Here is a 21,670-nt window from a genome sequence, read left to right as displayed (position 1 = left end):
GCAAATTGGATTTAAGTGTCATAAAGATGTAATTTTTTGTTTTTCAAATAAACTCATAGATGCTATTGTGTATCAGGGCTCTTTGGATCACTGAAATCAATCTCAAACGCCTGTGATAATTAGCTTACCAGGTGAGCCCAATTAAAGGAAAACTACTTAAGAATGATGTTCCACATTATTAAGCAGGGCACAGGTTTCAAGGAATTTAGGAAAGAAAAATGATCTCTCTGCTGCTGAAAAGCATCAAATAGTGCAATGCCTTGGTCAAGAGATGAAAACATTAGATATTTCCCAAAAACTTAAACGTGATCATCGTACTGTTAAGAGATTTGTGGTTAATTCTGAGCACAGACATGTTTGTGCTGATAAACGCAGAATGAGGAAGGTTTCTGCCAGGCAAGTTCATCGGATTAAGAGAGCAGCTGCTAAAAAGCCATTACAAACCAGCAAACAGATATTTAAAGCTGCTGGTGCCTCTGGAGTCCCTCGAACCTCAAGGTGTAGGATCCTTCAAAGGCATGCTGTGGTGCATAAACCTACTATTCGGCCACTCCTAAACAGTGTTCACAAGGAGAAATTGTTGCAGTGGGCCCAGACATACATGAAGACTAATTTTCAAACAGTCTTGTTTACTGATGAGTGTTGAGCAACCCTGGATGGTCCAGATGGATGGAGTAGTGGATGGTTGGTGGATGGCCACTATGTCCCAACAAGGCTGCGATGTCAGCAAGGAGGTGGAGGAGTCATGTTTTGGGCCGGAATCATGGGGAAACAGCTGGTAGGGCTCTTTAAGGTTCCTGAAGGTGTGAAAATGACCTCTGCAAGGTATATAGAGTTTCTGACTGACAGCTGTCTTCCATGGTATAAAAAGCAGAAATGTGCCTTCAGGAGCAAAATCCTCTTCATGCATGACACTGCACCATCTCATGCTGCAAAGAATACCTCTGAGTCATTGACTGCTATGGGCATAAAAGGAGATAAACTCATGGTTTGGCCACCATCTTTCCCTGACCTCAACCCTATAGAGAACCTTTGGAGTATCATCAAACAAAAGATCTATGAGGGTGGGAGGCAGGTTCACATCAAAACAGCAGCTATGGGAGGCTATTCTGACTTCATGCAAAGAAATACAAGCAGAAACTCTCCAAAAAACTCACAAGTTCAATGGATGCAAGAATTGTGAAGGTGATATCAAAGAAGGGTTCCTATGTTAACATGTAACTTGGCCTGTTAAGATGTTTTGGAGTTAAATAGCTTTTTTGTTCGGTGAATGTGACCTCCTAATGCTGCAAATTCCACAAATGAGCATTTTCAGTTCTTTAAAACATATCAAATGTTTAGAAATTCTACTGTGCATAATAATTTGGAACAGTGCAATTTGAGTTTTTAGTCATTTTGGAGATTATACTGTTATCATTGGGAGGTTCTTCTTCTATAAAATTCGATGTATACTCTAACGGGTGATGACTTTTATTAGACTGACTGTCATTTGCACCGACTTTTTTTAGGAAAATCAGAGAAAAATATAATTTGCATGATAATTTGGAACACAGTGTATTTTGCATAATTGATTAATAAAGATTTGATAATTTTAGCAGGTATATAAGGTAACTGTGAGCTTGTTGATTTGATCTCATAAATAATACTTTGAATACTGTGATTCTGCCACTAATAACAGCAAGAATAGATGCGGCAGATGGAAGTATTTATCATCCAATGCATGCACTATAAATAAATAAAAACATGACATGGAATCTTTCTATTTTTGATAACTAGAAGGGCAAAACTGACCGCCACAGGCCTCAACCCTCAGATTTCAGCTTTATCATGAATAGAGGGGTTGCCACAACATGTTTTTTACTTATTTAAAAAAAATTAGAAAACGGTGTGGTGTCCCCCCATTTTTGACAACTAACCAAGCTAAAGTAGACAGCTGGGGGCTGGTATTCTTAGGCTACTAAGGAACCATGGATATTGGCCCCGCAGCCTAAAAAAAGTAGTCAGCAGCTGCCTCAGAAAAGGCACATTTACTAGATGCAACAAATCTGGTGCTTTGCCTGCCTCTTCCCACTTGCCCTGTGGCGGTGTCAAATGGGTTTCATATTTGTGTGGCTGATGTCACCTTGACATTTTCAGGTGACATTCTGCCCAGCAGTTAGTAATGGAGAACTGTCTTTAAGATGCCTATCCATTATTAACCCCATAGTCATATTAGTAAAAATACACCCAGAATAAAGTCCTTTATTTGAAATAAAAATACACACCGTTTTACAAATTTATTGAAAAATAACAAACACAGTTATACTCACCTTATGTCCATTCCATTGAAGCCCTGGTCCCCTGTAAAAAAACAGAAAATAATAAAAAACAAAAATACTCACCTAACGCCCATTCCATTGAAAACCTGGTCACCTGTAAAAAAAACATTATTAAAAAACAACAATATCCCTCTCCTGTCCGACATCCTGTCTAATGCTGTAATTCATGTCTGCTATAGTTGGTTTTCAACCTGAAAGTTGCCAAGATGTGACCGTCCAGGCTCAAAACCACAAAATGAGGTGCTGAGAGCACAGTGACTAGAGGTGATGTCATCAAGGTTACTGAAGGTCACTGAGGCTGAGTTCCCAGTTCACTTCAGTATTAGCTAGGCCAATGAACTGCAGTGAAACAGTGAGATTACCGCTAGCACCATGAGTAAAAGTCTCACGGTGCAGCGCTGAGCTCAATGAGTTAATTGCAGTTCAACGTGAGAAATTTTTTACGCTTCTCCATTACTAATTGCTGGGCTAGATGTCACCTGAAAATACAAAGGTGGCATCAACCCTACAAATATGAAACCCACTTGCCACAACCAAAGGGCAAATGGGAAAAACCCAGCAGAGCCCTGGAATTGGCACATATTAGATGCGTCAATTCTAGAACAGCTGCGAGCTACTATTTTTAGGTTAGGGTGGGCCAATATCCATGACCCCCTAGCAACCTGAGAGTGCCAATCTATCAACCACCAGCTGTCTGCTTTAGCTTTAATTTATTTAAATAATTAAAAAAAAATGGCGTGGGGACCCCTCTATTCTTCATAAAAAACCATGACGTGCTGGTTATCAAAAATTGAAAGACCACACATCATTTTAAAAATAAATGTATTTATTTATAGCGCAGGCACTAGCTGATAAATACTCCCATCATCCGCTTCTGCTCTAGCTGTTATCAGTGACAGCAGGCATAGGCTGATGGAAGTATTACTCATATCAACTGATACCTCTGTGACTGGTGGTAAACATTTTACAGCTGGTCACAGCTGCAGGCGCTCTAACCAATGGTAATAATCTTAGCCACCAGTATTTCTCATGCTGTCATGCAGGGTGCCAAAACTGAACAGTAACACGGACTTCCTGGAGAAGTCTGTGTTTAAGGTCCATACCCGAACAGTAGGAATTTGGCATAGCCCCCGATCTTTACTGTTCAGGTTCACCCATTACTATTCATTATATAATAACAAAATACTTACAGAAAATATGTATCAGCACAATCATAATGCCCTAACTTAATAAATTAATTTTGGTTGCTTTGAAAAATTAACAGTTTAAAAAAATAAAAAGATAAAAATCTGGCATTTTCTATGTTTGTATTGCAAAAAGATTATATGAATTACATGGTCATTTAAATGTATCCGCAAACAATCACACTTTTACAGCAACATTTGTTTTTAAAAAATCTATCTATCTAATTTGTAAGACTTGGCTAGGTCTGCAGTCTCTGACTGGAGATTGGGAATTTTGTTATTAATTCCAGGGTCCCCAGTGCAGCTTCTGATTAGTTGGACTGGTGCGACATCATTATTGAATAGATGACCTTGCGACAATCAATAGCCACTTCACGGAAGCAAAAGATAAAAAAATCTTAGCGATCCCAACCAGCTGTCAGAGACTACTGTGATGGCCAACTAACCAGAGTCCCTCGAATTCATCTTCCTATCGCTAGTTCATAGCATTTATGGAGTTAATACTTTCAAAAGAAGCCTTAATCTGCAATAAGCTAATACTACAATGTTACAAATAATGTGCAATTTTGATTGAAACATGAGAAGGAAACACTCCTCTAAGCAGTAAGAATCCATATGTAAACCATCAGTCCATACTCAGATCTGTAAAATCATATTACTTAACAAGCTCCGTAATAGAATAAGTTAAGGACACTTTGTCTGTGAGTTTTATGGCAATGTTAACTTTGATCAAAATAAATGTGTATTATTGCTTCCAGATTATGTTATTCATGATGTTTCCTCTGGAGAGGATGAGAAACGTGCAAACAGCTGGTGTTTGTCATTCTAGACTAATGATACTGAAGACCTGGAAATGTTCTTGGGCCATTAAGGCAAAGAGATCTCCCATACAAAACTCATCTTGCTTTAATTTTCTCCTGTCATTGTTGGAGTCTTTGCCAGAAATGGCTGACATTTCTCAAACAGGTAAACCAATTCATTTTTTAATGAACATGGAAGAGAAACATTTGGCTTTTTTATGTGTGTTGATGCAGTATATAATGAAGCACTTTATTTTTTAAGTGAATAGTTCAAGAACACATCAGCGCAGAATAGTAAATTGTGTTGGAAGAACAAAGAGACATATAAAGAAAAGTAGAAAGATATACAACTTGCAATATAACATATGATGTGTTTTGTGTTGTTTTTTTCCTTTTCATCCAATATACTTTACACATAGTAAAAAAATATAATCTCTTTTCAACCACTAGTTAAGTTGAATATATCACATTTTGAAAAAATTAACACCATTAGGCAGGGTGCACTGAAATTTGGGAATCATTTTGGCATACAATTAAAAACACCAATTTAATATCACAACAAAAACAAAATTTCCATTTTCTGTAAAGATATCCAATGCATTCTCTCAAGTTTTTAATTTCATTTACACACATTTTAAAAATAATGAAAAAGTTTCTCAAGTACTAGTCTAAGTGTGTAAGCTAAGGGCAAGATATTCATATTGTTACCAAAGATCTAACATTGAAATGCTAATATTTACTTTGTACTGATCACTGCCAAATGCCTCTGTCAATAAATAAATATATTGTATTTTAATCTAGTATTAACCCCTCAATGACTTGACTCATTTGATTAAAAGTTTATGACCAAGTAATTTTCTTAATTTTATTCATCCTTGAATTTAAAATCCCTTTTTTTGATCTTTCCAATTATATTGCTGCATGATGGTCTTTTATTTTTGCTGGATGAGTCGTATCATTTATTACCACCATTTTGGTGCAAATATGCTTTATTAATTAGCGTTAGTTAATTTAATGTTGGAGAGAATGAAAAAATGCTGCAATTCCACAGTTGCTGTCAACATTTCTTTTGACATTTAGCTTGTGATAAAAATGTCAAATTAACATTATTCTACAGGTTGGTATGATGAAAAAGCAGGTGCCTATACTACTGTTGCAGTTGAGCCAATTTTTACTTGGTAGGGTATACCACCTATATTTGAATACCACTATCTTAGGGTGCATCTTCTCTGCATAACTTAGCTTATGTTTAATGAGAAATTGAGTATCCCACTGGTTGACATTACCATTTCTGTCCATTACACTTTCTATGCTTATGTGTGAAATTTTATTAACTATTTAGCTCTATCTGTGTTTTATTTCAATGAGGCACCTTCTTAATGCTGTTATTGTAACCTGTTTATGAAATATTTCAAATAAATTTATATACTTTTTTAATTTTTTGTGTTAACGTCTCTGTTTATTTGATTTATTTATTCTTCCCCATTTATGGCATTATTTTTAGTTTTAGAAATGCTATCATTAATTGTTTTAATTATATGTAAAATAATATTTATCATATGTATTAAATTCAGTATGAATGCAGCAATACCTAATACATACAATTTATATTTAAAAAAGGAATTTTTTGTCTAGCTGCAACCTGAGGGCCATACTTTTCTAATATTTTCTGTGAGGCAGCTACATAGGGGTAAAATTTTAAAGGTATGAGTTGTAATTTTTATTGAAGCTATTAGGGTACATTTAATGTGTTGACTAACTGGAGGGGTGATAGTCTTTACTATATATTTCTTGACACATTTAACTATTTGCTATAATTTAAATTCAATCTACAGGCTGTGACAATTACAGCGGCAGCAACTGTGTATATATTTTATATCAAACCATAATCAAACATAAATCATTTTGAATCTGGATCAACATGTTAGGCTGCAGGTTGTGCTGTGGAACTTGAGCCAGCGATTGTTTAACTGCTTGCATAATGCTTGAGAATATTAGATATTATAGTATGTCAGAGTTAGACTGAAAGGCATCCTCTAGGGCCAAGCCTCTTTTATGGTCTAATAGGAAGATACAAATGACAGACCTGATGGCCATTATAAAGCCCCTGGTTGTGATGGTGACCCATCAGCACCCTGCAATTGTAATTGCAGTGAATTATGAACTGCCAGAGGGAGCCTTCTCAATTCTGTACATACCACAGTTTCTATTCACTGAAACTTTTAAGGGTTATATTTATGACATCAGCAATAACGTTTGTGCCAATTGTTGCAACCAAATTTTAGCTGCCTGTGTGTTACAGCCAGAATGAAACCACATTGAGTCATGCAGCCAGTATTCTCAAGATCATCATGATGGATGCATACATCATGATGTGAAATATATTACGATACATTTGTCACTAGATTTTAAGGGGAAAAATAAAAAATAGCTAAGAGCATTATACTCTTTTGAGAACTAGAGTATAGTTGGTATTTACTTTGTCTTGCATACTATTGAAATAATATTTGGGGAAAGGGGTAAGCATTTTAAGGATTGTCCTGTCTGATGACAAACATTGTTGAGAACAGAGCAATTTTAAATGACAGAATGCAGCTCACAATACCCTTTGGTCCTTTAACTCCATCACGACATGTGACGTACTAGTATGGCACATATCATGTCTCCCCATTTGGGCTCCAAAGTTGAGCCCACATCTTTCCTGGCACATGTCAGCTGTTTTGAACAGCTGACATGTGCCGTAAACAGCCACAGGTGGAATCGCGATCCACCAGTGGCTATTAACACGTTAAATGCCGCTGTCAAACTCTGACAGCGGCATTTAATGTGCGCTTCTGGACATTGGGCCAGAAATCGCCTATCGGTGACCCCGTCATGTGATCACGGATTATCGATGGGTTGGCATGACAACCAGAGGTCTCCTGGAGACCTGTAAAGTTGTCACTGCTGGCTTGCTGTGAGCGTCGCCCAGTGGTTGTCGTTCATAGCAAGTGAGCAATTCTGATACATAAAGTTGATCTAATCATTGCCTGTATGCAACCGAGCCAATCGGGTTATGGCAGCTTTTAGTCTCCTATGGAGACTATTGAAGCATGCCAAAAGTATAAAAAAAGTTTTTAAAAATATTATAAAAATAAAAATATATAAAAGTTTAAATCACCCTCCTTTCGCCCCATTCAAAATAAAACAATAAAAAAATCAAATACACACATATTTGATATTTCTGGATTCAGAATCACCCAGTCTATCAATAAAAAAGGATTAACCTGATCGCCAATCGACGTAGCGAGAAAAAAGTAAAAATGACAGAATTATGTTTTTTTGGTCGCCACGACATTGCATTAAAATGCAATAATGGGCGGTCAAAAGATCGTATCTGCAGCAAAATGGTATCAATAAAACGTCAGCTCTACACGCAAAAAATAATCCTCACCTAACCCGAGATCATGAAAAATGGAGACACTATGTGTCTTGGAAAACAGCGCAACTATTTTTAAAACAAACTTTGGATTTTTTTTCACCACTTAAATAAAAAGATCCTAGATATATTTGGTGTATATAAACTCACAATGACCTGGATAATCAGAATGGCAGGTCAGTTTCAGCATCTGGTGAACATGGTGAAAAAAAATTCAAAAAATGTTGTGGAATTGCACTTTTTTGCAATTTCATCACACTTGGAATTTTTTACCCATTTTTGAGAGCCTAATATGGTAAAACCAATGGTGTCATTCAAAAGTACAACGTGTCCCACAAAAAAGGAGCCTTAACATGGCCATATTGACGGAAAAATAAAAAAGTTATGGCTCTGTGAGAAGGGGAGCAAAAAAAACAGAAATGCAAAAGCGAAAATAGGCAAGGTCTTGAAGGGGTTAAAGCTGTAAGTTAGGCACAATATGTGGTCTCATAAATATTGATGCAACTTTGTTCGATTTTGCTCCCTTGAAAAATTGATCAGTGAGAAACAGGTAGCACATGGATAGCTTCACTGAGTATTCTGTTGTTTGTTTCTCAACCCTATATGTTTAAATGACAGAGTCTGATCCTCAAAAATGGGAAGAATGGAGCGCACAGAGTTTTTTCACATAGGGTGACAGCAGTCAATTTTTAAAATGCACAGCACAAGGAGGAGAAAAATGTTGCATGAATAAAGACTTATTTGTAAATATTAGCCGAATACTTGGGCTTCAAATGTAAATGTGTTTTTGAGTCAATATTGCTTATTTTCATAATGGAACTATTAAAAATCTCAGTATATTATAGCAAGATTCACATGTAAGATAAATTTAAAAACAATTAACAATTATTTTTCTGAGCAATTCACTGCAGAGCACACCAAAGGAGACCACTGTATCTCTTAGATAATAAAATATATTAGAGATACATAGTTTAATGTGCATTAAATAAAATTGCTGTATATATTTTCAATTCCTTGTTGAGCCTTACCATGTTCCATCCGGGATAGAGGTAGTCTGTTCCAACAAACTCAAAGTAATGAGCTAAGCCTTCCTTTAGCCACACATCTTCCCACCATACAGGGGTTACTAGATCTCCAAACCACTGTGAGATAAACAGAATTTATGTCTTTAGATACTCCTGATGTAGACATAAATGTTTAATGAACAATATCATATATAAAAAGATCACCAAAGCAATATTAGGACATGGTCTAAGAATCACAAGATTGCAAAACCATTGTACTGTGCTAAAATGAGTTTAGTCATAACCATTAACTTTTCTCTACTTCTGTTAAATATAATTTCAAACATTCACATCTATTTTAGCATCAGAACTTCAAATAAAAAATGGAAATATAATTAAATGGAAACTATGAGCAGGTTTTTGCTATACAATCTGAGAGCAGTATGATGTAGGCACTAAGATCCTGATTCCAGCAATGTGTCACTATGTGCTGCTGTTTCAATAAAATCAATGTTTTAAAAGCAGTATATTATCACTACAGGGCGAAGTGTCTCGTGCATTCTAGTCAACAGTTCTGTGTAACCAATACCCCATCACTGATTTGTACCTTTCTGTCAATGTACAATGTACACGGGATTCTTCTAATCAGAGGTGGGACTGGGATTTTACAGGGCTCAGAATTTTGAGCACCGCTATATCGGCAGCAAAAAACGCAATGAATATAACAAAATGACAGCATGCAGATCAGCAATTGACACATTTCAGAAATCATGGTCTCAGTCCCTACATCAATTTGCTCTCAGGTTACTTTGAAATTACTCTGCTGACAGATTCCCTTTAAGTGATCTGTTAATTAGAAGCAGGTAAAACTATTAGATTAAAGGGAATCCGTCACTCCTTTAAATCAAATATGAGCTGCCAGCACCACCATCAGGGGGCTATCTACAGCATTCTGTAATGCTGTAGATAAGCTCCCGATGTAACCTGAAAGGTAAGAAAAAAGAGTTAGATTATACTCACCGGGGGGGCGGTCCGGTCTTGGTCTGATGGTGTTGTGGTCCGACGCCTCCCTTCTTCTAATGATGCCGTCCTCTTCTTTCCTTCCAGTTGTGGCTCTGGTGCAGGTGCACTCCTCTGCCCTGTTGAGGGCAGAGCAGAATACTGCAGTGTGCAGGTGCCGGACCTCTCCCGGCGCCTGTGCACTGCAGGACTCTTCTCTGCCCTCAACAGGTCAGAGCAGTGCACCTGCCCAGGAGCCACGACAGGAAGGAAAGAAGAGGATGGCATTGTATGAAGATGGGAGGCGTCGGACCAGACCGCGACACCTATCGGACCGGACCGCCCCCCTGGTGAGTATAATCTAACTCTTTTTTCTTATCTTTCAGGTTACATCGGGGGCTTATCTACAGCATTACAGAATGCTGTAAAATAAGCCCCTGATGGCAGTGCCAGCAGCTCATATTTGAAAAAAGGGGTGACAGATTCCCTTTAATAAAGTCTAGGTCTCCAAATAGATCTTATCTACATAAAACATCTGTAAAAACAAAAAAGTTAGGAAATATGTGAACCTGAACTACAAAGTAGCCTAAGTAAAAAAGTAGTTGGTGAAACAAAGACATATTGCAAGCAGGTAAACCTTAGGTTCAGTACACAGATTACTTGTGCCTAACCTGTAAAGTAAGAAAGAATGTTTATAAAACATGAAATCTTGCTTCCAAGCTATGCTTCACATACAATATTTGGTAATTTCCTTTCTGAATTTTCTTTGCGTATATGAGCTACATTTCAGTTTCGTCTTCAGTCATAACCCAGTTGTAATGCCCGGCGTCTATGCATTCTAATGGGATAATTTGCTTAAGAGGATTCTCCAGGGAGAAAAAAAAAATGTTATTATTGGTCTTGTGAAAAAAACACTTATTGATATTCAGGGTGGGCAATTTATATGGATACACCTAAATAAAATGGGAATGGTTAGTGAGATCAACTTCCTCTTCGTGGCACATTAGTATATTGGAGGGGGGGAAACTTTTCAAGATGGGTGGTGACCATGGCAGCCATTTTGAAGTCAGCCATTTTGGATCCAACTTTATTTTTTCCAATGGGAAGAGGGTCATGTGATAAATAAACATATTGAGAATTTAACAAGAAAAACAATGGTGTGATTGGTTTTAGCATAACTTTATTCTTTCATGAGTTATTTACAAGTTTATGACCACTTATAAAATGTGTTCAAAGAAATCAAGTAGGGGGCGTGGCCTGAGCTGGCGATGATGTAACACGCACGGCTCAGGATCTTTGAGGAGGCATCTCCTAAAGCGACAAATAAAGCAAAAGAAAATCGCTCTCTTCAATAACCCATGGAAGGATTGTTTTCTCGTTACTCAGAGGTACATTCTGATACCTCTTGTCTTGACATTAAAAAATACATTTTTGAAATCTGAGGCATTTTCCCGCCATTTTACTGCAAGGTGACACCATTTTGAACCGTGAGTGAAAAAATCCTTTCCCTGCTCTCTCCATTACCCACCGGCTGTTCTTGTCCTCAGAAAAAGTATCTCCACACTTGTCTACCACATTTTAAAGATTTTTATTGTCTTTTGGAGATATTTTTTTTACAAAAATCCTGTCATATACCAGTTGATTGGCAGAAGGCTACAAAATAGTCCCTACCCTGTGCCTAATCTGACAGGGTTTCTCTCATTGCATAATTAAAAGACATTGACATTTTTTTGGAATCGCCTCTTGTCTGTTTTAGACACTTTGGAAGTCCCAGGGTGTCCTAATTTAGCTATATTCCCCTGCTTTGTGCGAGGCTGCGGGAGCTATAATGGCTGCGGAGGGATCTCTTTCATCTCAACGTCCTATCTCAAGTACGCCATTTTCCTGTCATAACAGATCTGTGAGGCGGAAGGACACAAAATAGTCCGTGATTTGTGCCTATTTCTATGTTACCTCTGCTCCCCACCGCTCCTGTGCGGCTCCACTGGGGTGATCTGCCTTTCTTCAGCGGTGACGTGTATCAGCTGCCGGCTCCCCTGTTGCATATTTTATGAACGGGGACTGATGTCGCTGAGCCCTGTGTGAAGACTAACCGCCTGTCACGGCTGCATTTAAAGTCACAGGGAGCGCGTCTATATCGGCGCGCAGTTAATAAAGGATTTTACTTTATGCATCATACAATATTAAAAGTGCCATCTGATTCTGTGGTGTATCTCATTCCTCACGGTCCCTTTTATAAAAAGGCATAGGAAGACACAAGAATTTTCTATATTTTTATCGTTTATTCAGTATAAACATCACCAATAATATAAATTCTCTCTAATATAATCCCTGCAAGGCAGGATTCAAAAAAGGGCATAAGATGAGTCACAAGTCTACTCCAGTGTCCAAATCAACGAAAGTGTCTAACACGACTCCTCAAAAAGCGCAAAAATTTCAGGATTCTTATAATCCTCACTTTAAAGATCAAGTGGATATCGTTAACCGATTTAAGGCCAGATCTCCTCATAAAGAGGTCATGAATACATCTCTCTCATCAAAAAGGAAAAATCCTGGTAAAGCTTCAGAAAAATTCCCATCGCCAGCCGACGCTTCAAGTCCTGAGTCTGGAGATAATTCACCAAACTTTTCGCCGGAAAGGTCAAAATTTAAGATGGATAACACCAATCCTTCTCCTTACCAAAATCTGGATGTTATATCCATACACTCTTACATGGATACTCTCGCCCAAAAAATCACGTCCAGTATGTCTCAATCATTTGAAAACCAAAATAAAATTTTACAGTCCACCTTAGGTAAATTACCAGCAGGTTAGAGAACCATGAAAAATGGCTAACTGTAGTGGAAGAACACACTGATGATTTATCAAAAGACACCCATGACCTCAAATCTGAATTTCACAGACTTAAAATTAAAGTTGCGGATATAGAAGACAGGAACAGATGAAACAGCTCGAAAATAAGAGGAATACAAGAATCTATCTCACCGGATAAACTAGAAGACTTCATCAAGACAATTTTCAAAAAATTACTACCGACTCTTACAGACCAAGATCTCATCATAGATAGGATCCACAGAATTCCCAAACCTTGGAATATCGATAAAGATCTACCTAGAGATACCATCTTAAGGGTACACTTCTTCAAGATTAAGGAAAAGATTCAACAATCGGTTAAAGATCTAGGAGGTTTTCCAAAACCCTATGCTCACCTTCAGCTATTTACGGATCTTTCAAAGGAAATGATTGAGGGAAGAAAGTCTTTTAAGCCAGTTACTTCCACCTTGAGGGAAAATAATATCCCCTATAAATGGGGCTTCCTACTTAAGGCCTCTCTACACTTCTTGATTATTTGGTCAATGTATTGTACTGTACTGCTTATTATTCTTCTTTTCTCAGGTTTTCTCACTTCTCTACTACTTTATGGACTCATATATCACATGAGATTATTTTCCTTATGGGAATAGTGTTGTTATGCCAAGGGATGCCTCCAATGGGATCCATACACAAACTTTCCCCACTAAGGAATTAGAGCCTTCCGGATCGGCTCTTCCTGAAGGACAATTTTGTTCTTATTGTTTTTGTGTCTCTTATGTTTTTGGTTTCAAATAGGTATATAGTTTGAGGTTTTTGGACAACTAAGTTCTACAAAGGTAGGTGCACTCTGGTTTCTGCATTTCCTCTTCCCTACTTCATACGAACCCAGCCATTCTTGTAACATGAAAATAAAATTCGTATCATACAATGTCAGGGGGCTAAATAGCCCTTGGAACAGATTTTCCATTGGTAGGGAGATTAACGGGATGCATCCTGAGGTTGTATGCCTTCAAGAAACCAAGTTAAAAAAAGACAACCATCCTTCTATAAGTCTCAAAAATTTCCCATTTGTATTTGAATCTTGCGGCCCACGAAAGAAAGCTGGGGTTTTAACCCTGAGTAGTAACTCAATTTCCTTTGAATTGCTTTCTGAAGTAAAAGACGAAAAAGGACATTATCATATTCTCCTGTGCAAATAGAACGGCCAAACCTTCACAATAGTTAATACTTATGTTCTCACCATCAGACAAATTAGCTTCCTGAATAATCTAATGAAAAAATTAGACACCTTACGATCAGGAACCCTACTTTTGTTAGGGGACATTAATATGGTGCCAGATGGTGTACTAGACTCCACCTCTCCCAGCAGACAAAAAATGCAATCCTTGAATAGCTGGATTTATAATCACGAGCTATTCGACTCATTCCGCTGTTTGAACACCACATCAAGAGAATTTACTCATTTTTCTGATGGCCATCAGTCAGCATCTAAAATAGATCTGATACTCACAGATGACTTCTCCTTGCCAAGGTTCTCTTCCAGCTCCATACTTAGTAAATCTATTTCAGATCATTCCCCGGTAACTGCAGAACTGATAATAGGGTCCCCAATTCATCCCCAATTCATGTGGAAATTCAACTCCTCTCTGCTTCATAACCCCACCATCAAATCTGAAATCAGCTGAGCCTTACAAAATTATTTTAGTGAAAACGAATCAAACCTCAATCTGTTTACCTATTGGAATGCTCACAAGGCGGTGTTGAGGGGAGTCTTGATTCAAATTTCCTCCAGACAAAAAAATTAATAGGGATAAAATCCTTACCCTACAACAGTCTGTTAAATCTAAAGAAGAGGAACTATGTCGATCCTCTGTTTCCTCTAACAAACAAGCTGTATTATCAGAACTTACTGATCTCAGGTTGCAGTTAAGGAAAATCATATTCATTTTTACGACTCAGCTATTAGATTAGCAAAATGCAAACATTACTTATCTATAAATCGCCCTTCAAAATACATGTCAAACAGAATTAAGAATATATGGAAACGGAATAGAATTGACAGTATAACTTCCTCTAATGGTACATCCCTGGTCCACCCTAAAGATATTGTAGGAGCTTTTGACGATTATTATAAAAATCTGTACAATATCAACCAAGACAACCACAATATGCAGCCATCTATCTCAGAGATTGGATCATTTCTTTATAACATGAACCTTCCAAAGCTTAACACTGAAGACTTATCATTTTTGTCTTCTCCCTTCAATGAACAAGAAGTCCTAGATACCATAAACAAACTTAAAATATTCAAATCACCCAGCCCAGACTGGTTTAATAATGATTATTTCAAGTCTTTTAGTAATATATTAACCCCCCACCTTGTCAAAGTATTTAACTCAGCTTTCCAAACAGGTCAATTTCCTAAAGAGATGCTGGAAGCGACAATTATCGTAATCCCAAAACCAAATTCTGACACTAGCCAAATTTTTAATTATAGACCTATATCCCTCATCAATACAGACGTAAAAATTTATGCAAAGATCCTGGCCAATAGACTAAATCAATTCCTCCCGAATTTAATTTCCAATGATCAGATAAGCTTCATCAAAGGAAGACAATCCATAGATGGTAGAAGAAGACTCATTAACATAATTAAGCTTATTTCCTCTAACAAACTCAGGGACATTGTTATCTCTCTTGATGCTGAGAAAGCGTTTGACCGCCTTAATTGGTCATATCTCGAAGCAACTCTCAAAAAATTTGGAATGGCTTCTCAGATCACGAGAGGTATTATGGATTTGTACTTCAGCCCTGGTGCAAGGGTTTATTCCAACAATCATCTTTCCTCTATGTTTAATATAGCTAATGGGACCAGACAGCCAGACAGGGTTGCCCATTGTCAGCATTGCTTTTTGCATTAGCTATTGAACCTCTGGCCCAATTAATCAGGAACAGCACAAAGATCTCGGGAATCACAACTTTGCACAGAGATTTTAAAATAGCGTTATATGCAGACGATATTATTCTTACCCTCACAGATCCAAGCAACTCTATCTCTGCCTTACAAACCTTAATCCAGACTTTTGCTAAAATCTCTTATTTTAAAATAAATGACTCAAAATCCAAAATACTTGGCTTTAACCTAGGATCAGACCAAGAGGAAATTGAGGGCCTCTCACCTTGGGGGTGGGCCACTGATGGGCTGACATATCTAGGCTTAAAATTCGTCAAAATCATAAACTCTCTAATAAAAATAAACTTAGAGCTGCTTACTAAAAAGCTTTTTAATGAATTCCGTACATCTAGAGATGATGGGCTTTCTTGGTGGGGAAGAATCATGATGGTCAAGTCGTATATTTTCCCAAAAATCGTATACCTACTTCGCTCACTGCCTTTAAAAATACCCACATCCTCTCTTACAAACCTTCAAGCCTCATTAAACTCCTTTATATGGAATAACAAAAGACCAAGAAGAGCAAAAAATATTCTATACAACCATAAATTTTAAGGTGGAGCTGATTCCCCAAATATTACAGCCTATTACATTGCAAATTTAGTCAAGCAAAGCTCATACTGGTGGCCTCATGATACGACACCAGCTTGGCATGAACTAGAACTGTTCTTTAATAATTATAAACCTCTTCACCTACTAATTTTGAACCAACTCTTTCATAAAATATTAATTACAAATTCTCATCTGATTTTTCAAGCTATTTCTGAAGCTTGGATAAAATTTTCTGCTCCAAAATGAGGCTCTAGCAAAGAAGTCACAATAAAAAATCTGGCTCTATCAGTTATCTTTCAAGCGTCTAATCAGACAATTGACCCCATTTGGTCTGAACTTGGACTTAAAAAAATTAAAGATTTATACGATGGCGTTACTTGTACACCTTACAATAAACTCAAGGAAAGATTTCAATCTACTACCCCTGCTTTCTTACAATACGTTATACTCAAAGACATAATCCATGAATTCATAGAATCATAGAATCATAGAATCATAGAATTGTAGAGTTGGAAGGGACCTCCTGGGCCATCTGGTCCAACCCCCTGCTCAAAGCAGGATTCGCTAAATCATCCCAGTCAGATGTCTGTCCAGCCTCTGTTTGAAGACTTCCATTGGAGGAGAACTCACCACTTATCGTGGCAGCTTGTTCCACTCATTGATCACTCTAACTGTCAAAAAGTTTTTTCTAATATCTAATCTGTGGCTCCTCTCATTCAGTTTCATCCCATTGCTTCTAGTCTTTCCTTGTGCAAATGAGAATAAAATTGATCCTTCTACAATGTGACAGCCCTTTTGATATTTGTAGACAGCTATTAAGTCTCTTCTCAGTCTTCTCTTTTGCAAACTAAACAATCCCAAATTCTGCAACCTTTCCTCATAAGACAGGGTTTGCAGACCGGTCACCATTCTGGTTGCTCTTTTGTGAACTTGCTCCAGTTTGTTGATGTCTTTTTTAAAATGTGGTGCCCAAAACTGGACACAATATTCCAGATGAGGTCTGACCAAAGAGGAGTAGAGGGAAATAATGACTTCACGTAATCTAGACTGTATGCTTCTGTTAATACATCCTAGAATTGCATTTGCCTTTTTTGCTGCTGCATCACACTGTTGACTCATATTCAGTCTGTGATCTATTAGTATACCCAAGTCTTTTTCACATGTGCTGTTGCTTAGGCCTATTCCTCCCATTCTGTATATGCTCTTTTCATTTTTATTGCCCAGATGTAGTACTTTGCATTTTTCCCTGTTAAAAACCATTCTGTTAGTTGCTGCCCACTTCTCCAGTTTATTTATATCTTTTTGAATCCTCTCTCTCTTCTCTAGTATTAGCTATCCCTCCTAGCTTTGTGTCATCAGCAAATTTAGTCAGTTTACCCTCAATTCCTTCATCTAAATCGTTGATAAAGATGTTGAACAATACAGGGCCCAGGACAGAGCCCTGTGGTACCCCACTTGAGACATTCTTCCAACTGGATGTGCAGCCATTTACGACCACTCTTTGGGTCCGATCACTAAGCCAGTTATGAATTCACCTAACAGTTGCCTTGTCCATTCCATACTTAGTCATTTTTTCAATAAGGATTGTATGAGCTACTTTGTCAAATGCTTTGCTGAAGTCAAGATATACTATATCTACAGCATTTCCTTGATCCACCCAATCAGTGATTCTGTCATAGAAGGAAATTAAGTTAGTCTGATATGACTTATTAGTTACAAACCCATGCTGACTCTGTTTAATCACTTCATTCTTATCCAGGTACTGACATACATGTTGTTTAATAATTTTTTCAAAGATCTTTCCTAGTATAGAAGTCAGACTCACCGGCCTATAGTTGCCTGGGTCCACCTTCTTCCCCTTTTTGAAGATAGGAACAACATTTGCTCTTCTCTAGTCTTCTGGGACTTCTCCTGTTCTCCAAGAATTTTCAAAGATTATGGAGAGGGGTTCAAAAATTTCTTCTGCTATCTCCTTCAGTACTCTGGGGTGTAATTCATCTGGACCTGGAGACTTGAATTCATTTAGGTTAGCTAAGTGTTTCCTCACTATCTTTCTGTTTATAGATATCCTGGATTCTTCTATTCCCTTAATAGGACAGTGAAGAACAGTTGATGTTACATTTCCTTTCTGAGAGAAAACAGATGCAAAATAGGAATTTAAAAGTTCAGCCTTCTCAATATCCTGTCTTACCATTTCATCATTTTCATCCTGTAAAAATCCTATAGCATCTTTGACTTTTCTTTTACTTTTGACATATCCCCAAAATCCTTTATTATTGCTTTTGACATCTCTTGCAAGCCTCAATTCATTGTCAGCTTTAGATAATCCGATTTGTGCCCTGCAGGTTCTGCAGACAGCATTATATTCTTCTTTTGATATGCCTCTCTCTTTCCATTTTATAAACATTTTTTTCTTCCTTTTTAGCATGTGCTTAAGTTCTGTGTTCATCCATCCTGGCTTTCTTAAATGCTTCCTATTCTTCCCTCTTTTCGGAATTGTTAACAATTGTGCTTTGAGAATTTCATTTTTCAAGATTTCCCATCCTTCCTGGACATTTTTGTCTTTAAGGATATCCAGCCATTGGATCCCTCCAATTCTCTTTCTGAATCCCTTAAAATCTGCCTTCCTGAAATCTAACCTTGACGTTTGAGTCTTCACAGGTCTTCCTCCTCTAGTTATCCAAAATTCTAAAATAGCATGGTCGCTACCTCCTAGGGTCCAGCCACTTTTACCTCCTCAACCATTTCCTCCCTGTTTATAAGGATTAGATCCAATGTAGCAGTTCCCCTTGTTTTCTCCCCTACCTTTTGGAAGATAAAGTTGTCAGCAAGAGAAGATAAGAATTTCCTTGACCTGTTAGTTTTGCCTGAGAGAGATTCCCAACAAATGTCTGGATAGTTGAAATCTCCCATGACAACTATGTCATATTTTTTGGAGAACTTGGCCATTTGATGCATAAAGAGTTCATCCATATCTTCAGCTTGCACAGGCGGTCTGTAGTAAATGCCTACAATGGTATCCTTTCCATTGTTATGTCCTTGTATTCTTACCCAAACAGTTTCCACAGAACTCCCAGTCTCTGAAGCTTCAATCTCTGTGCAGATATACGCGTTTCTAACATACAATGCGACACCTCCTCCTCGTTTATCAAGTCTGTTTCTTGCAAATGAGTTGTATCCTTCTAGTCTTGTATTCCAATCATGTGTATTGTCCCACCAAGTTTCAGTGATTCCAATGACATCATATTTCTTTTCCTGTGTTAGTAGTTCCAATTCTCTTTGTTTGTTGCCCATGCTTTGTGCATTAGTATAGAAACATTTTAGATTGTGATTGGTTTCTCTTTCTCCAATATTTTTATTAATTAGATTCTTTTGTCTTTGTTCTTCCTTTCCACTTCTAATAGCAGAGTTCTCAATAGCATTTGTCAGGTGTATGGCTTTTTCTGGTCTTTTGCTTCCCTTCCCATGTTGTTCTAGTTTAAAGCTCTCCTTACAAATGTAGCAAGGTGACTTCCAAATACATGTTTTCCAGTCTTCGTAAGGTGCACCCCATCTCTAGCAAGTAGTTCATTGTAAAGGTAATTCACTCCGTGATCCAGAAATCCAAATAGTTGCTGACGGCACCATCGACGTAGCCAGTTGTTCACCTGCAGAATCTTATTCCACCTCCTTGTTCCATGGCCATCCACTGGGAGGATGGAAGAGAAGACCACCTGCGCTCCCAGTGCTTTCACTTTCTTGCCTAAGTCTTCAAAGTCTCTGCAGATGGTTTCCAGGTCGTTTCTTGCGGTGTCATTTGTCTCCACATGTAGTAGCAGGAATGGATAGTCATCTGTAGGTCTGAAGAGTCCTGATGTCCTGTCAGACACATCTTTAATTTTTGCACCTGGAAGACAGCACATTTCTCTTGAAGTTATATCCGGTCTGCAGATAGCGGCCTCTGTTCCTCTCAACAGGGAATCCCCCATGACCACCACTCTCCATTTCTTCTTCACAACATTTTTCTTTCTCCTTCCAGGAGGACTCTGAAGGCGTACAAGGTTGCTGTTTGTGGGCAAAGTCTTATCCTGATGTATTTCTTCATCGTTTTCCTGCATGAGAGCCTGGTACTGGTTCCTGAGAAGTATGGGTGCTGACTGCCTCCTGATCCTCCTGCTTCTCTGGGTCACATGTCTCCATTCCTCTGTTTCTTCAGGTGCACTTCGAATTTCTTCTCTTTCTGTAACATGAAGAGATAATTCTGCTCTGTCTAAGAACTCTTCACCTTCCTTAATGATCTTCAACGTAGCTAACCTCTCTTCGAGACTTTGCAACTTTTCCTCCAACAGGGACACAAGCTTGCATTTGTGACATGTGAAGTTTGGCTTTTCCAGTGGTAAGTCTGTGAACATGTAGCAAGAAATGCAGCTCACCAAATTCCTTACTATCTACCCGAGAATCTCTGAACCAGCAGTTAACCTTATTTGTAACATAGATCATGATATTTTTTGGAGTTTTGAATACACGTACAAATGGTCTAACAATAGCTTTGAAGCGGTAAAGACTCAAAATATTGTCAAATGGGAAACCAAATTGCACACAACAATTGACCCTTCTGACCTTGAACAGGCATGTACCCTCTCGTATGCCTCTTCCATTTCCTTATCACTACAAGAGACCCACTTCAAGCTTTTAACGAGATGGTATTATACCCCCGTTAAGCTTCATAGAATCAACCCTGACAATTCTCCGCTCTGTTGGAGGGGTTGTGGAAGGCCAGGAAATATCTTGCATATATTTTGGCAATGTCTCAAAATTGTTCCCTTTTGGAGAAAGATTTCTAACCTTATTGATTTTATCCTAGGAACGCGACTTATTTTGTCTCCTCATCTGGCCCTTCTTTCTCTGGACGCAGACAAAATTGACACTTCTAACAGGCTATTGATTATGCACATTTTACTAGTCTCCAAACATAGTATTGCCTTTCTTTGGAAAAACCCAAAACCCCCACAAATTAATGAAATTATAGACAAACTTAGCCTTCATCATTCTTTTGAATTGAAATTTGCGAATGTGCATGATCAATTTGCTAAATATTCTAGGAAATGGTCTAGATGGCTGGAGTTGTTCTCTTAATTCTTCACCCAAAGTGCACCTGCCTAAGGCCCCTTGTGTTTGGGCCTTTGGAACATATATATTAATATATTATATGCTTAAATACCTACCTTTGCAATAATTCACTGCATAATATGCTTCTGCATTAACTTGTTTCATTTTATGTCTTCTTTATATTTGGCCTTTATTGTCATTCCTTTTTCCTTCTTTCCCTTTACATTTTTCCCTCCCCCCCTTTTTTTCCCGATCTTTCCTCCCCCATCCTCCCCATTTATTGAAACTCAAATAAAACATTTGGAAAACAAAGAAATCAGGTAAAAAGCCTAAAAAATAAATTTATGGGACAAAAAAACAAATTAACTCAATTATTATAGCAAAGTATGTGTTATGGCGGATAAAACAGTGATTTCTTTCCTGCATGAATGATGACTTAAATTGAGTTTCCAAATGAGAGATATATAATTTAGCATTTTTATAGTAATAATATAATAGTAATAATATTTTAACAATTCTTTGAGCTGTAATCCGACAGT

At 37.7% G+C, this 21,670-nt stretch overlaps 1 protein-coding gene across 1 annotated transcript in view; it reads right to left on the bottom strand.

The window, feature by feature from the left end:
* TRHDE (thyrotropin releasing hormone degrading enzyme) overlaps window positions 1-21,670 on the bottom strand; it is a 1,336,029-nt gene that overhangs the window by 647,065 nt on the left and 667,294 nt on the right. The window contains exon 5 of the mRNA XM_073559980.1: window positions 8,749-8,862. Coding sequence (XP_073416081.1) covers window positions 8,749-8,862 — 114 coding nt within the window. The remainder of the gene's footprint in view (window positions 1-8,748; window positions 8,863-21,670) is intronic.

This window comes from Dendrobates tinctorius, unplaced genomic scaffold (genome assembly GCF_039654945.1).
Source record: "Dendrobates tinctorius isolate UK_male_01 unplaced genomic scaffold, ASM3965494v1 ptg000290l, whole genome shotgun sequence".
Taxonomy (NCBI): Eukaryota; Metazoa; Chordata; class Amphibia; order Anura; family Dendrobatidae; genus Dendrobates; species Dendrobates tinctorius.
Note: the sequence above shows the minus strand (reverse complement) of the source record. Positions and strands in the feature narration are given on the sequence as shown.